Consider the following 15,257-nt stretch of genomic DNA (forward strand, 5'->3'; position numbering starts at 1 on the left):
CCGCGTGGCACGCCGGGAGGGCAGAGCGGCGGGGGCGGGCCGTGGGGTGGGGCCGGCGGCGGCGGGCAGAGCCCCGTCAGGCGAGAGAGCGGCGCGGCCTGGTCCCGCCCCGCTGAGGCTTGTGGGGAGCCCGAGCGCGGCCGCTCCGCGCCGCAGCGCCGCCGCCATGGTGAGGCCTGCGGGAAGTGCCGAGTCACGGCGGGCGGGCGGTTGGTTCGCGCTCCGCCAAGGCCTGTGCGGAAGCCGGCAGTGGTGCGGAGCGCCGGGCTGAGGGCGGGGGTCGGCGTCTCCCCGCGGGGCGCGGGCCGGAGCCGTGCCCGGCCGCCCCCTCCGCGGCGCCTGGGGGCGCGCTGCCGCCGTGTCTCGCCGCCTGGCGCTCGGAGCGGCCGTGAGGGGAGCGGGGCGGCGCGGCCTGGCGGGCAGCGGCCGGCGGCTCTCGGCGGGGCTGCCTTGCCTCGGTTCGGCAGGCCGCGACGAGCCGGGGGGGCCGCTAACGCCGCCTCCTCGCCTGTGCTTCCCCCTCCAGTTCTCCTTCAACATGTTCGACCACCCCATCCCGCGGGTCTTCCAGAACCGCTTCTCAACCCAGTACCGCTGCTTCTCCGTGTCCATGCTTGCCGGGCCGAATGACAGGTCAGATGTGGAGAAAGGCGGGAAGAGTATGTGCATGTTTTATTTTAACTAATAACCTGTTGGAAGAGTATTTAGGAACAATTCCGAGCCGTGCAGCTTGTGGCCAGACCCGCAGGAGCCGCGGTGCCGGCTGCGGCTGGGCCCGGGTGGGCCGAAGGGAGGAGGAGGCCGCGGCCCTCATTGCCTTCTTGTGTAATTAAACAGCTGACGGAGTGAGTCCAGCTTTATGAGCATTGGAACACAGTCTTCTCTCTTACAGCCCCCTGTTAAAATCGTAGGTCAATAATAAGCCGTGGGAATTTATGATTAAACACTTCCCCCCACCACCATCCCTTTATTTTTGTACCTCACTCAGCTTGAACAAAGAGAATTGATCGACCAACTTCGTTTTCAGGCTGTCAGACTAATGCTATGTTGTTTTAAATTAGCATCGATTTCAGAGCACTTGTAAGCCCCCCAAAAGTTACCTTCAGGAAACGTCCTCTAGTGCTAGGTATTGTAAAACCTTGTCTTCCCTTTTATCCAGATTAAATTCTGGAATATCCGTGCTAGCAGGTGTATTTGTCAGGACCGGTTCTACTGAAATCTCTCACTCGAAAATGAATTTGTAGATTTTACAGTCTCCTTTTTTACGAGAAGAATTTAGAGAGAGGAATGATAAAATTGTATGTTATGGACTCTTTGTATACACATACTTTTCCTAATCTTACATTTTTCCTCATTTCTGCAGTAATTATGCCACCATCGGCTTTGGATCAACTCAGTAAGTGAATATTTTATTCTGGAATAATAACATTAGAAATAATAAGCAAAGGCGTAAGGAAATACTGCATTATTTATCTATTAAAATCTGAATTAAATAGAGAATATGAGACTCATTAGTTCAAAAAATGTATTTTGTTTGTCAGAATTAATGGGGTGTGTCTGTCTTCAAACATAGACATCTGAAGTGTTCAGCTGCCTGAGGCATGAATCAATATTTAATAACTTAATAGTGTATTCAGTATAATGGTTACAGTTAAAGTTATAGTTGAATAGAAATAACTAGAGTCCGAAATAAATTCACTGAGTATTTATTAAGGCAGGAAAGCAAAAACAGCACTGGGCAGCCGGGGGGTTGCAGCTCCATCCAGGCTCACAAATTCTGACAAGTAACACAGCCCTTTTATCCTCAGCTTCAAGGCTGGTTTAAGCAAGCAGTTATGCTCTCAGTCCCATAGCAAGAAGCTGTATATTACAAAACTAATCTATTTTTACACTAAGGTCTAAACAAAGACAAAAGTTGTCATAGTAACATGACATTATGGTTTAACATTTGCCTTGAGAAGGTACATCTTGCAACCTCATGGTTAACAGTTAACTCTTTTCTTGCCAGACAGAACGTTCTCAAATCTGTTGCAGCAAGATCATTCCTTTTGTTAAAACCCAATTTGATCAGCAAATTACCCTTAGTTACTTATGACAGTTAATCTAGTAAATTATTGTTCTGGATGCTGTTGTCTGGAGAAAAATCTGTTTTAAAGACAAAGTAAGTTATATTTAACTTAAAATGGGGAAAGAGATAACTGAATCAATAGTGTAGATTGGTTTTATTGGCCTTTTTAACTAAGTCCTCCCCCTCCCCAGCTCTGAGTTTTAGCCTTAATAAAATTTATTTGAGAAATTCTTTCAGTCAGGATTTAATTTTAAAATAAACAGGGCCTGTTAAAATTCATTAGGTAGGAGAGCACAAGGACATAACAATAATAGATTCCTCTGCTAATATGCGCTGCCAGCTCATCTCTGAGCTTGAGAAAATGTTGGAGAGGCATTTAAAGCTCTTAAGTGCAATGGCAATACAGTATTTTTGTATCTGCATGCTCTCCTGGATTTATAGTTTTGAGCAATTGGAAAAATGTGAGGGGAATCCTCTCCTATAGTTGGGCCCATTCTCTTGCTAACGTTGAGGCTCTGAAAGCTTCGGAAGTCTGTTAGTGGCTTTTAACAAATCTTTTTTTCTCCTTTCCCACCAGGCCGACTTAATATTACTTACCCGATGCTGTTTAAGCTGACCAATAAAAATTCAGACCGAATGACACACTGTGGAGTGCTTGAATTTGTGGCCGATGAGGGCATATGTTACCTTCCACACTGGGTGAGTTGTCTCATGCTGAACTGCCAAAACCTGAAGAGTAGGATTAGTGGGCTGCCAGTTTAATATTGAAGAGGCAGAATGTTTCCTGAAAGCATGTGTCTTTTCTAGTCATGTTCCTACATCAGCTTTCAGTCACAGCTCAGGTTTCCCTCAGTGAGAGTTTTAACTAAGCAAGCCAAGCAGACTGCTTTTTAAGATGCAGCTGACTTCTTCCTGAAATTAAACCGTTGTAAACTGGAGCATTTCAAGGAAGATGGTGGCCCCAGCAAAAATAGGTATATGCAAGGAAAACATCACTCATGTTGATAGTTCTCTGGATTTTTGTTTTTGTTCTTGCAGATGATGCAGAACTTGCTGCTGGAAGAGGGGGGCCTGGTGCAAGTGGAAAGCGTTAATCTTCAAGTTGCTACTTACTCAAAATTTCAGCCACAGAGTCCAGATTTTCTTGACATCACCAATCCCAAAGCTGTGTATCCTTCCTATTCAGTTATGGAGTAGCGGACAAAAGTTTTCTCCCAAACTGGAATGATGGAGCAGAACTAACTTTTCAGGTGTGGCTCATGCTCTTCCAGTATTAGGTAACTTCTGAAAACAGAAAGGATGGAGAGCATATGTACAGAGATGTTGCCAACTGCTGGCAGAAAGAGTAGGCTGGAGTGAATGAATCTTGGCTTTGAGTCCAATGAGTTTGGGTGTCCCTTAGAAGATCTTGTACACCCTAATATTTACTAAAAGGCTGTCTACAGTACTCCTGACTTTTAAACCACGTTTCGGATACCAAGGATCAGTTTTATAACATAGTAACTTTAAATCTTTGATGTTGCATTGAAAACAAATGTTTCATCTTAACATACTGCAAAGATTAGAAAATGCCCTGAGAAACTTCGCTTGTCTGACTACTGGGGATGTTATTGCCATCAACTACAATGAAAAGGTACAGTATACAAGTACACCAGTCTGTGCAAGTTTTGTTTGGATGTCATCAATTTAAGGAAAAAAATTCTACCCATGTGAAAAAAAGTACACTATATTTCAGTAGATGTGACTGCATAAGTACTTCGACTACATCTTGTGAATAGGTTATATAGATGAGTGGGTTTGGCAGCACATGTGCACATTTGATCACTCTGTGTTGTAGACTAAGCTCGGTTGTCGGATGTTGGTGCTAAAACAATCAATGCAGAGCTGTGTGGTGTTGTTGACATGCAATCCCAGATGTTAGATTTCACAATTGGTTTTATATTGGAGGAAAAAAGGGGTCAGTGAAGTTTTCTGAGTGGCTGTTTAGACTTCTTTTTGATTCGTGAGACAATAAATTTTCATGCTGTTGATGATGTTTTTACAAGTCGAGGGACAGAGTTCATCCTAAATTCAGAATTTGTTTTCAAAACTGCAGGTTGAGGCACAGTGAGAGTGCAGCAAGGCACAGTAAAAGGTAGTTACTCTAGCTCCAGCATATAGTAATCTTCTGAGTTAAAAAATCTTTGTGCCGTGGTTCTGTAGAGACCCTGCAGTATTCAGTGCCCAACCTGAAAGAACACTTATTTCAATTTTCTTGAAGCTGTCTGAATGAAAGGAAGGGTTTAGATACAATTTTCTTGGGTATAAGTTGAGCTCTTTCATGTGCAATCTTAAAATATTCTTTACTGTTTCAGATCTATGAGCTTCGGGTAATGGAGACCAAACCAGATAAGGCTGTGTCTATCATCGAATGCGATATGAATGTAAGTTAAAGCAGATGTGGAAGGTTTGCTTTTACTGTGTCCTTCCCGAAAGGGGAGGAGGGCATCTCATTCAGTGATAGCGCTGTACCCTGTGCACCTCTAATGCTGCAGGAGAGGTAAAATCGGATGAGATAGGGAAGACGACTCGTCTGAGGGTACCCTGTCTACCTTTGCGACCACCTCTGTGGTCTCAAGCTGCATCATCAGGTGACTGTAGTGCCTAGGAGTTTAGTGTTTAGCTTCAATGTGGTTTATAATCTGAGTTTTATTTAATAGCCTTGTCTTGATTCAAACTCTGGTGACATTGTGGGGTGCTGGTTTATTGCTCTGTTTCAATGACATGCTAAAACTCATTCCTGAAAGGCTTAGTCTTTTTTAGTTTTGAGTTAAAATGTTTCAACACGCAAACCAGTTCTTTCTAGATCAAAATGGAGTGATTGGGGAGTTTTGAGGAATACTATTGCAAAGCTTATGATTAAAAGAAAAATAGCAGTCATGCTTATTTTCATGGTTCTTGTGTAAATAGGTGGATTTTGATGCTCCTTTGGGATACAAGGAACCAGAAAGAAGTGCACAACATGAAGAGACCGCGGTATGTTAAACTTCTGGTTTTCAGCAGCGTATTCCATAGAAGTCAGCCTTTCTTGTGACGGAGCAGTGAGCGCCAACACAAATTTTTTCCCTGAAACAATTTCTTAAGGCTGAACTTTACTTACCAGATGCTTTTGCTCGTGTTACTTAGGAAGTGGTTGTTTACCAACTCTTGATTTTGGAAAGGGATTGTTCTGAAGTTTTGTTTGATCAGAAATATGTGGAACTGTTTTCACATATTCTGCATATCAGAACGTGAGCTAACTTGTTTTTTCCCTTCACAGGATGTTGAAGCAGACCATAGTGGATATGTGAGTGACATAGGATTTCGTGTAAGTCCCCTGTTCCTGCTGGTTTCTGAATGTTGTGAAATGGTAAGGTAAAGTTGTCCCAAACAACCACACCGCACTAGTACCTGTTTTTAGAGGTGCTCATCATTTAACTGGCAAGTATCTGTGTACGTTTTGTGGTGCTTACAGCCAGTAACAGTACTATTTGCTGTCCTTAAAAGGGCAGTCTATAAATGGGGAACTGAAACACACTCCTACCCGCAGGGTTCATCAGCTTATATGTACCAAAAAGAAACATGCTGAATCAAATAATTAAATAAAAATGATAATAAGATTTCACAGACAATAGTACCCCTGTGCAGTGTGCTTTCAAATACAAGACACAGTTAAATTAAAACTTGTTACGTATACACAGGCATTCTCTGGTTCTGGGAACAGATTGGATGGCAAGAAGAAAGGTGTTGAGCCTAGTCCATCGCCAATTAAACCAGGAGACATTCGAAGGTATGTCTGTTTCATTCAGTTGTCAGTGAGTGAAGGGTCAATGTTTGAGTGGCGTTTGGTTGGTTGGGGGTTTTCTTCTGCTCCTGCAATATAAACAGCTAATTTTGTTAAAAATTTGCATTTAGAAAAAAAATAATCTAATCATCTAGACTGACTGTGATGTCCCTGACTACTTGAGGTGGAGATCCTAAGTTAATGTTGCCTAAACTCAATCTTAACTCTGGTTCTATAGAACACATGTAGGGAAAGGCAGCAGGTCTAGACTGGGCTGGTGAGCTGGATCAGGTGATGCACAGAACCCTGCCAACTTTCTAAAGTGATATTTGGCGTAGGGTGAAGCCTTCTTTGAGTTGGGTGGGTAACCAAAGCCAAGCCATGTGTGGGTTTGTTGGCAGTTTGGTTTTGTTGTTGGGTTTTTGGTGGGTTTTTTATTGGAAGGAAACTTAGAAAGTTTATAGACTTAGTGGAAATGTGCAGGGATGTGATTCATGTGGTGGTCTGTCATTTACACCTGTCATAATACAAATTGAACCCATGTGGAAAAAGCACGTCCATGACCCTGTGGAAACCACAGGCTACGTGGAAAGGTGACCACAACCATTCTTCTACAGCAGCTCCAGTATTTGATTATTTACTTCATGCAATGTATGCCTGCCTTCAGAAAATAATTCAGTGGTTTATCTATAGAATTATTTGGTAATGAAAATTTGCAGCCAGTGTTGGCACAATACTGATGGACGTAGAATAGGTCTCACTGTGTTCACTTGGATGGTAGGTATAAATGTTCTTTCATGATATTTTTGTGCTTCTTTTCCAGAGGAATACCCAACTATGACTTCAAGATTGGTAGAATCACATTCATTAGAAACTCACGTCCGCTAGTTAAGAAGGTTGAAGAGGTAAAAGTGGGATCCTTCCCAATTTTGCACAGAATTAGAACATTGGAACTACTGTCCCACTTTGTGGTTCCTCTCCATATTTGATTTTTCAGAGCAGGATTCTGTTAAAAAGTGGTTTGAGTTAGGTGAAAGCAAACTCCAATTCCCTTGCTTACTAACATTAACAGATTGACCTAAATATAAGTTTAGTAAGCCAGCACATACTTGTTTCAGTTAGCTGAAAGATCACTGAAATGCTCATGTTTTATTTTCAGGAAGAAAGTGGTTAATATGTAGATTCAGGATGTGAAATGTCTACAGTCAGTTGCTGCCTTGATGGAATGTTCTTTCTAACAGTTGTTCAGCTTTCATCACACGCAAGCAGCAAGTAGAGGTAACACCCTTTTTTTTTTTCCAGGATGAATCTGGAAGCCGGTTTATTGCCTTTTCAGGAGAAGGCCAGTCCCTGCGCAAAAAGGGAAGAAAACCCTAAGCTGTGGTACCTTCAGTCAGCTAGGAGGAAAATAAAGTAACAATTGCAGCATATTGGATCTTAGTTATTGCAGTTGAGAGGAGAGGTTGTTCTGCAATGCAGGAGAACGCTTTCATTGGTCTAGGTTTCATGTTTAAAACTGGAGCTGTCAAACTTGTCTTAATTTTCAGTTGAAAATTAAGTTCTAGGAATTTTAAAGGAGTGTTTTGTATGTGTGTAAGAGGGGAAAGTAGATCCCAGATAAACCTGAGAAGCAAACCCCAGTTCTGCCTTAGTAAAAGGTCTGATTCTTAGACTACATCCTCCCCTCTTACATCCTGAGTGGTGGTGGTGGTCTCGTGCTGTGTTTGGCATTTTCCTCCCTCTCTGTGTTCTGCCACAGTTTCAGGTAAACTTTTTGGTGTGGTGCAGAGGAATGCTAGCACTCGGCTGTGCAGGGCTTCTCTGCAGGGAGCGTCTTCGATCTTCACTCAGGTGTTGGGGTTTAGGAATCGTTCTGAGTAATCCCCTGAACTTGCTTTTCATAGCCGTAATGAATAACATGCCTTTCGTACTAGCAGTGTAACAGCACGTGTAGGAGAGGCGACCCCGGGTTCTCTGCCGGGCGCTGCCGAGGGGGGACGGAACTGTGGTGTCCCGCGGTGTCGGGGGGCAACCGGTGCGGCTTCCCAGGTGCCGGCGTGGCGTTCCCGGGCTGCCGCCCCTCTGCTCGGCCCATTAAAGGTGCCTCGGTAACTCCCGTGCGGCTCCGGTGTGGTCATTGCGGAAAGAACCCGGGGCGGTGAGGGCAGCCGGAGCGGTCACATGGCGCCCGGGGGCGGGGCGGCGAGGCAGGTGTTTGTGTCGCCCTTCGCCATTGGCCGGGCCGTGGCGCTCTCAGAGCGGCGCGGGGATTCGCTGCGGGGCGGCGGCCCTGCGGCGCGGGCAGCATGGCGGGCGGCGGGAGCTGGCGGGTGAGCGGGGTGCGGGGCGGCGGGGGCTGAGGGGCCGCCATGGCGGCGCGGCTCAGCCCGGCCTCTGTGTCCGCCCGCAGCCGCCGCGGCCGTGCGAGGACTACTGGTGGGAGTGGAAGCACTGCCGCGGGCTGCGCCACGCCTTCCACCACTACTACGCGCACGGGGAGCTGCCGGCCTGCGGCCGCTGGCGGGACGACTACGAGGCCTGCCGCGCCTGGGAGAGCGGCCGCGCCGCCGCCGCCCAGGTACCGGGCCTGCGGGGGGGCTGGGGGCCCTGCCGGGCCTGGGGCGGCCTTGCCGTCCCGCGGGGGCGCTCATGGTGTTCGGCTGCACCGGCTCCTGCGCGCCGTTGTGTCAGTACCCTGCGTGGCAGCAGGGGGTCCCTTCGTCGCGCCCAGCGCTGCGCCCATACAGGCAAAGAAGCGTCCGGGGGCTGCGGCAGGGCAGCCGCCCCAGTCCCGGGGCGCGGGAGGAGCGGAGCCCTTCAGCTGCCTTCAGCCTCCCGGTGCGGCTTCTGGCGGTTCCATTCAGCACGGAGGAGTCGGAGGCTGAACGCAAACGGGACACAGCTAACAGCCTGCATCCTGGCTCATTTAGAGATCGTTTGGCACTTGCCTTTAAGCATGCTAAAGCTTGTTTTCTCTCAGATAGTCACAGCAGGAAATAAGCTCTTGAAGACCGGACCATCTACCACTACCGTGGTAATTTATTTATTTTTCTCCCTCCTGTATTTCAGGAAGCTTTGTGCAACAGTGAAAGAGCTCGAGTTATGGAAAAACAGAAACACGCTCCAGTGTGGAAGCTCAGGAAGAGCCCACCACCTGACTGGTATCTTCCACTTGACAAAGACAAACCAAATTAGAGAAATTGTTTTGCTCTTTGCTCAATCATGTAATACACAATGCAAAATTATGCTGGTGTCGGGTTTTTTTCTTCCGTGTCATCTTGAAATTATACAGCCACAGCTCTTCCCTGCAGTAATTTAGTACTCATTCAAAAATACTGAGAATTTATTGAAACATCTGGTGTTTTTTAAAGGGAGAACTGAGGTGTTTGATTTGATTGTGATCTTTTACTACTGTCTTACACTTCAGGATTTCATCTCAGCAACTCAGCAGACAGCTTCCACGTTAGCGCATATGCTATCTAGCTCCTTTTGCTAGACAAGGACCTCTTCCCCTGCCAGCCGATGCTGTGCACTTTTGGAACAAGGTACCCACCTCAGGCTCGCCAGATGGGAAAATAAAAGCAAGCTGGGATTCCTCCCTGCCAGTTCAGAGCAATCACAACCACTGGCATTTAAAAGGCATTTCCCAGATTCACGATTGTCATGGGTTAAGCTGCATGGGAAGCTGCAACCCTGCCCCTCTGTGGAACAGCTGTCAAACAGTGGGGTGTTGTCGATGGCAGTATTCGAAATTACTGCAAGAATAAAGGTTTTACATGAACAGAGAGAGATCCATTTTCTTTTAGGGCAAACCCTTAGAAACTTAGTTATAATAGTTACACGGCAATATATTAAAAAAACCGAACAATTTTGGCTTTGTCAACAGTATGTTTTCCATTTGTTTTCCCTCTTAGATGCACAAGTACTTCACCGAAGTCTGAAAAGAAAGGCAGTCAGCTGCCGCCACCCTTATGGTACAGACTGAGGCAGTGACTGTGACACTTTCCTCCTAGCATAGGAATCTTCCAAGTTACGGTTTATGCAGAACAAAAAAAATGCTGCTGGGGAGCATAGGGAGGGATGAGAGATGTAAACCCAGAAATACACTCTGTGAAATACTACTTCTTTGTCTTGTTCTAGCATGGCACGAGTGTAAGGTAGTGTTTTGGTGGGTGTCTTAACTAGCTAGAGAGCCATTTTAAAAAATCAAACAAACAGATACTTCATTATGTTTTTTACAGTCACACACCTACAGTATTTTAACCTGCAGAAGGAGCTGTTTATTCTTACTCCATTCTTTCCTTCTTCAGTCAGCTGAGTAGCTCATGCCAGATGAACACCGAACTCCCATCACTGCGTATATACTTTGGTGATATCAACACATTTTCCTTCAGGAGGATCATAACCAGGAAGCGATGGGGTATAATTAGGTCCATCTCTCTCAAAGGGGAAAAGCCCCTCATCTCGTCTGATTGCTGCCTGATACAGCTCTTCAGATTCAAGGCGCAGTTCCTTTAGTGCCTCTTGCTGAGCTTCTACAAGGGTCTGAATCGCTTTCTTTTCTGCCTTACCTTGTTTCTGCTTAAACAAACACCACTTCTTCATAAGCAAAACTCTTCTTTCAGTTTCCTCAAACGACAGAGCAGGAAGGCTTCGCACCCTGATAAAGATAATGGAGGAATAGCCTGCACCCCAAAGAGCAAATTTGAAAAACAAGAAAAAAAAACAAAACAACAAGAAACCCCGCAAATATGTTTCATTCATGCAGTGTCTGAGGTCTTCCAGTCATTCTGATGGGAAATTCATGTTACTGTTTTTTCACTGCTTCTAGCAGAAGCAAATAAAATTTGCCTTCCAAGTTTTTGTCCTGGTAGAAGCAGATAAGGTTTTGTGCCAAGGCTGGCACTATATCGCAGTTTTGCGGAGAAAGAAATTAGAAGTGTTTCTACCACGGATGCAAGCGTATGGTGAAAGACAGTCCTACTTACCTGTTGCTATCCGAGTACTTAAGTGGCGTTACAAAATCCTCAATTGGAATCATTTCTGGGGCAGCTTTTTCCAACTTTTTAATCTTCTTTTTCATACGATCTTTCTGTGCTTGCTCTCTCTTTACATCCACTTTCTTCTTCTTCTTTGGTTGTGCTCTACAAAGGAAATTACATGAACGAAAGAAGATATTTTCTCATTTAATTCAACGCCAGCAGCATCCACTTTCCTAAAGATTGTTCCTTCCCATTGCTTAATTTGGTCCCTAATAGAAGTCCCAGCCATTAGCTTTATTCAAGTAATGTGATTTCCAGGAGACACTAACATGTCACGAGGCATTTTCTGCAGGGAGAACTGTACCTGTCTGAGAAAGTAACCTCCTGTTTTGTGCTGAACATCAGAATGACCTGAGCAAGTTCCACAAAAATTGAATTGGAATTGTTTTGCACTGGCTCAGAGTACAGCAGAGCAGCTAATCCGTTTATCTGCAAGTAGACCTGTTGTCTTGCATTAAAGAGGAGAGCAAGTGGTTTTACACATGCTTCTAAAATTCCCACATTTGGAACCAAAGTCAGGCTGCAGATGTTACTTTCCTGTCATCCTCCACACAGATCCAATATCCTCAAGATACTGGGGCATCTATACTAATCCTCACAGTGGACCTGTGGACAGCATTCCTGCCTGGCAGACTGAAAAACCTTTACGGTGAGAAGCAGTCTCTCCAATGGTACCTAATAGCTACTGGCATATTTTAAATCTAGCTGCATCAAAACAAACCATGGGTACCAAAAGGTAACATATACATAAATGCAGGCTGTCTAGTATAGCACTTCATATGGAATTACTTTCAGTTAAGCTAGGCTTTCATTTGCATCGTTGCTCCAAAGGGAGTTTTGGAGCAGAGCGTAAATCCGAACATCTCCAACCACATTCTGCAGCTGAGAAACCAAATACAACTACACACCAGCATAAAGTGCTACTTGTATAGGTTACCACAGGACTTAAAAGCAAACATCTACAGTTCAAAGTTAATTTGGACTTGGGAAAATTGGTGTTCCCCTAAGGATATAAACACTTGTACATAACCCCATGGAAGTTGTGCTCACCTCACGGGGAGAGACGCCTGGAACGCCAGCAGCGAAGTCTGCCAGTGACTCCCTCGGGATGGAGCCGTCTGGGGCAGCCACGAACTGAAGGAAAATGAACATAAAGCATGAGGAGAGACTGACTTATGCACAAGAGCTATTACTCATAAATTACAATGAATTTCCAGTTAGCGTTGGCTCCTTAATTCATGACAGTATACAGCGTTTACCCAGAGATGAGAACCTCAAACCCTTCAGTAAAGTAATAAAACCCGAATTTGGGCTGTTTGTTATGAATCCAGCAGGTAAGGAGAGGTGAAGCAGATACATTTTGAAGATGTATGAATAGGTTAGCGTAATTTAATTCTTAAGCTCTGATAACAGCCTCTCTGAAGGGCTGATTTTGGAGAGGCAAAACCACCTCCGGTGACATTAGGAGGAGGCGCCGTTTCCCAGGTCTGGGCGGGTATCGCAGCGGCCCCGCCCGGCGGGGGCCGGGCCCGCACACCCCGCGTGCCGGGGGGGGCCCGGGAAGGGTGGCAGGCTCAGGGCGCCCCCAGCGAGGAGCGCTTCGCTGGGCTTCCTCCCCCCGGGGCCGGGCCGCCGCAGCCCTACCTGAGCCGGACGCCGCCGGGCGCTACCAAGGCCCCGCAGAGCCGCCGGGCCGCCGCCAACATGGTTCTCTCAGGCTGCCAGAGGTGCGCCCGCGCTCCCAGCCGGCCGCGCTCCGCGCCCCGCCTCCCCTGTTCCGGGCCACAGGCGTTCCGGCCGGTCTCCCCGCCGCCAGGCCTGAGGGAAGGCCCCGCCCCGCTCCGCCGGCTCCGCCCCGCCCCGCCGACATTGCCTCGCTCCGCCCGGCAGGGGGCGCCCGCCCGCACCCGCCCCGGGGGCGGGGCCGCGGCGCCTCGCGGGATCTCGCCCCCCGCCGGCCGAGGCGGGGGAACGCTGGGGCTCGGGGGCGGCTGTTTCCCGCCGGGCCGGTTAGGCGGTTGCCAGGCGCCGAGTTCCGGCGTTGCCGGGAGCCGCCGGGAGCCGAGCGGGGGATGCGGCCGGGCGGCGGGGGCTGCGGCACGGGCGGCGCCGAGGCATGGAGCGGCGCTGAGGCGGCTCCGGCCGGCGGAGGGGGCGGGCAGAGCGGCGTGCGGCGGGGGCCCATGGTGGCCGGCGGCCGCTGAGCTCCGCCGCTCGCTCGGCCGCGGAGACAGCCCGGGCGGAGCCGCCCTGGGGTCCCGAGGGCGGAGGCCGGCGGGGGCCCCGGGCGGGGAACAATGAAGCTCCTGAAGCCGACCTGGGTCAACCACAATGGTGAGGGGCGGCCGGCCGCGCCACCGGGCAGCAGGTGCCGCGGGCCGGGCGGGCAGGTGCGGCGGGGCGGGGGGCGGCAGGCGCCGGCCCGGGGCGCGGCACACGCGGGCCGCGAGTCTGAACGCGGGGGGGCCGGCTCCCGTGGCGGCCGCCGCCCGCCGTGCGCGGGGTGGGGTGGCCGCGGCGTGCTCGGGGACCCGGCCGCGGGCAGGTGGCGGCGGCAGCAACAAGTTTTCCCCCCGGCGTGTCCCGGGGGGCTGCGCGGACGCCGGGGGCTGGCAGTGGGGCGGAAACGAAACCGGCGTTGCCGGGCGGTGTGGCTGCCAGGGCGCCGAGCGGGGCTGGCGAGCGGGCCGGGCCGGCGGCCGGTCCCCAGAAGATGGCTGAAGGGAGCGGGGGCTGCTGGGGGCACGGTCGGCCCCGGCTGCGGGGGCTGCGCTGCTCGCCTTGCCGGCGGGCACGCTGGGCAGCGCACCCCGGGGCTTGGAGGGGGCCAGCTTGAGCCACGGGGCGGCGGGTGGCCGGTGCCGCCGCGGGGGCCCCACGTTGCTGGGTCAGGTTGAGCGCTGAAGCCCCCAGATGCCGTGAGCCGCGGCAGCGGTGGGCCGTGCCTGCCCCTGCTCTGGCGGTGCTGTAGAGGTTTGTGAGCTCAGGCGCTTCCCGAATGGAGCGTGGGTACCGGCAGAAAGCTGTGGGTCTTCCTAGCGTGGCCAGTGCAGGATAGCATCAGTGTTACATACTTACACCGCTTATGAGGAATTTCTGAAGCAGTGTTCCTGACAAAGCGGTGAGAAGAGCCCTAACATGAAGTGCTCGCTTCTCTTTATGCAATTTTTGTTCTCAAATTCATGGGTACAGCTTTATTTCAACTGCAAATTGTATGCCCTGCTATAAATGTCAATAGTTGCGACTCATCTCGCTGACTGGTATCTAGAATAAAACCCAGTCAAAGACCATCTTATTCAAGTGGGAAAAGTGTGCTTCGAGTTCAAAAACACAGGTGCAACTTCACAGCTGCCTTTCTGTGTGCATTGTTGTCTTTGTAATCGTGCTGCAGATTTTAAGAACTTTAACTTAAGCTTCAAGTTTCTATTTGCACGCATCTTTACTTGAAGTGCTCTCCAGGGACCGTACGGTCAGCAGATGGACCTAGGCTTTTAACAAAAGGTTGTAGTGAACTGAAAAAATGTGAAAGTACTGTATTTGAGATGTTTTTTATGTTTCTGCTTGGTTAATCTAAACAAATGTAGCATTTACGTCTTAGTTTCTGGCAGGCTGTGGGCAGCCTGTCCTGTGCCTCTCTGGATCTTCAGTGGGAGCACACTTACAAGCAGTTGAATGAAAACTTTCAGCCTAAATCTTTGCCAGTCACAGACAGTAGATCTGTCACCTCTTTCCTCACTTCTTTAACGGGTGCATCTCTTGGTATGAGTGTGTATTTGAAGTCTGTGGCAATTTAAAATAGTTCTAACCGTTGCAGGAAAGAGTCTTCAGCCAAGCAGTTTGCAGCGAGGCTCCGTTTATGAAGCTCTGTGATACTTTGCCTAGTGGCTAATGCATTACACAGGGCCTTGATTGTCCCAAATCTTATTCCCGTTTCTGCCACTGTCCTGCTGGGATGAGTTTGAACAAGTTGCTTTGCCATAGTTTCTCCACCTGCAAAACAGGCGTTCATCACTGGCTTCATTTGTAAAATACTTTAAGGCCTGCTAGCGTATACAGGACTACATAGTATTTATGTGTCCTTATCCTGGGGGCAAGGAGTGCAGGATGAAAACTGGTGAGTTTAGTCAGCCTCTTTTAACATACCTGCGTTCAGGATCCCGCAGGCATCGCTGTGTGGAGGTAGTCTCTATCACTTTTAACGGGCCTGCCTGTTTGCTCTGAAACCCCTCCAGAAACAGGGTAAAGATCGTTTATACTGTGTGTGCTGGAGACTCATCGTGATAATTCTCACTCTCTTTGTTTTCTCCACGTGCACAAGAGGCTGCTTCACTGTTGTTGCTTTGTG

At 48.7% G+C, this 15,257-nt stretch overlaps 4 protein-coding genes across 5 annotated transcripts in view; 3 read left to right on the forward strand and 1 right to left on the reverse strand.

The window, feature by feature from the left end:
- The first annotated feature begins 16 nt into the window (after positions 1–16).
- On the forward strand, positions 17–7,298 carry UFD1 (ubiquitin recognition factor in ER associated degradation 1). 2 transcript variants are annotated; one of them, XM_055704140.1, is made up of 13 exons: positions 17–169; positions 527–633; positions 1,062–1,126; positions 1,364–1,396; positions 2,646–2,767; positions 3,107–3,237; positions 3,629–3,701; positions 4,423–4,491; positions 5,018–5,083; positions 5,367–5,414; positions 5,788–5,876; positions 6,694–6,775; positions 7,173–7,298. In XM_055704140.1, exons 1-13 carry the CDS (start codon positions 167–169, stop codon positions 7,245–7,247), a joined length of 963 nt encoding a protein of 320 aa, XP_055560115.1. In that variant the 5' UTR covers positions 17–166; the 3' UTR covers positions 7,248–7,298. The 2 variants fall into 2 exon arrangements, with proteins under 2 accessions (XP_055560115.1, XP_055560121.1); XM_055704146.1 differs by lacking the exon at positions 1,062–1,126 and having other exon boundaries at positions 18–169; positions 527–659.
- A 791-nt stretch (positions 7,299–8,089) lies between these two features.
- Positions 8,090–9,115, forward strand: C1H22orf39 (chromosome 1 C22orf39 homolog). The gene is made up of 3 exons (XM_055704157.1): positions 8,090–8,200; positions 8,281–8,448; positions 8,940–9,115. Exons 1-3 carry the CDS (start codon positions 8,177–8,179, stop codon positions 9,063–9,065), a joined length of 318 nt encoding a protein of 105 aa, XP_055560132.1. The 5' UTR covers positions 8,090–8,176; the 3' UTR covers positions 9,066–9,115.
- Positions 9,116–10,220: 1,105 nt separating this feature from the next.
- MRPL40 (mitochondrial ribosomal protein L40) lies at positions 10,221–12,618 on the reverse strand. The gene is made up of 4 exons (XM_055700827.1): positions 12,557–12,618; positions 11,963–12,046; positions 10,859–11,014; positions 10,221–10,530 (listed from the first exon to the last, which is right to left on the reverse strand). Exons 1-4 carry the CDS (start codon positions 12,616–12,618, stop codon positions 10,221–10,223), a joined length of 612 nt encoding a protein of 203 aa, XP_055556802.1.
- Positions 12,619–13,060: 442 nt separating this feature from the next.
- Positions 13,061–15,257, forward strand: part of LOC102047426 (protein HIRA) — a 38,176-nt gene continuing 35,979 nt past the window's right edge. The window contains exon 1 of the mRNA XM_055704132.1: positions 13,061–13,246. Coding sequence (XP_055560107.1) covers positions 13,210–13,246 — 37 coding nt within the window. The 5' untranslated portion in view covers positions 13,061–13,209. The remainder of the gene's footprint in view (positions 13,247–15,257) is intronic.

The sequence above is a fragment of the Falco cherrug genome, chromosome 1, assembly GCF_023634085.1.
Source record: "Falco cherrug isolate bFalChe1 chromosome 1, bFalChe1.pri, whole genome shotgun sequence".
Lineage (NCBI taxonomy): Eukaryota > Metazoa > Chordata > Aves > Falconiformes > Falconidae > Falco > Falco cherrug.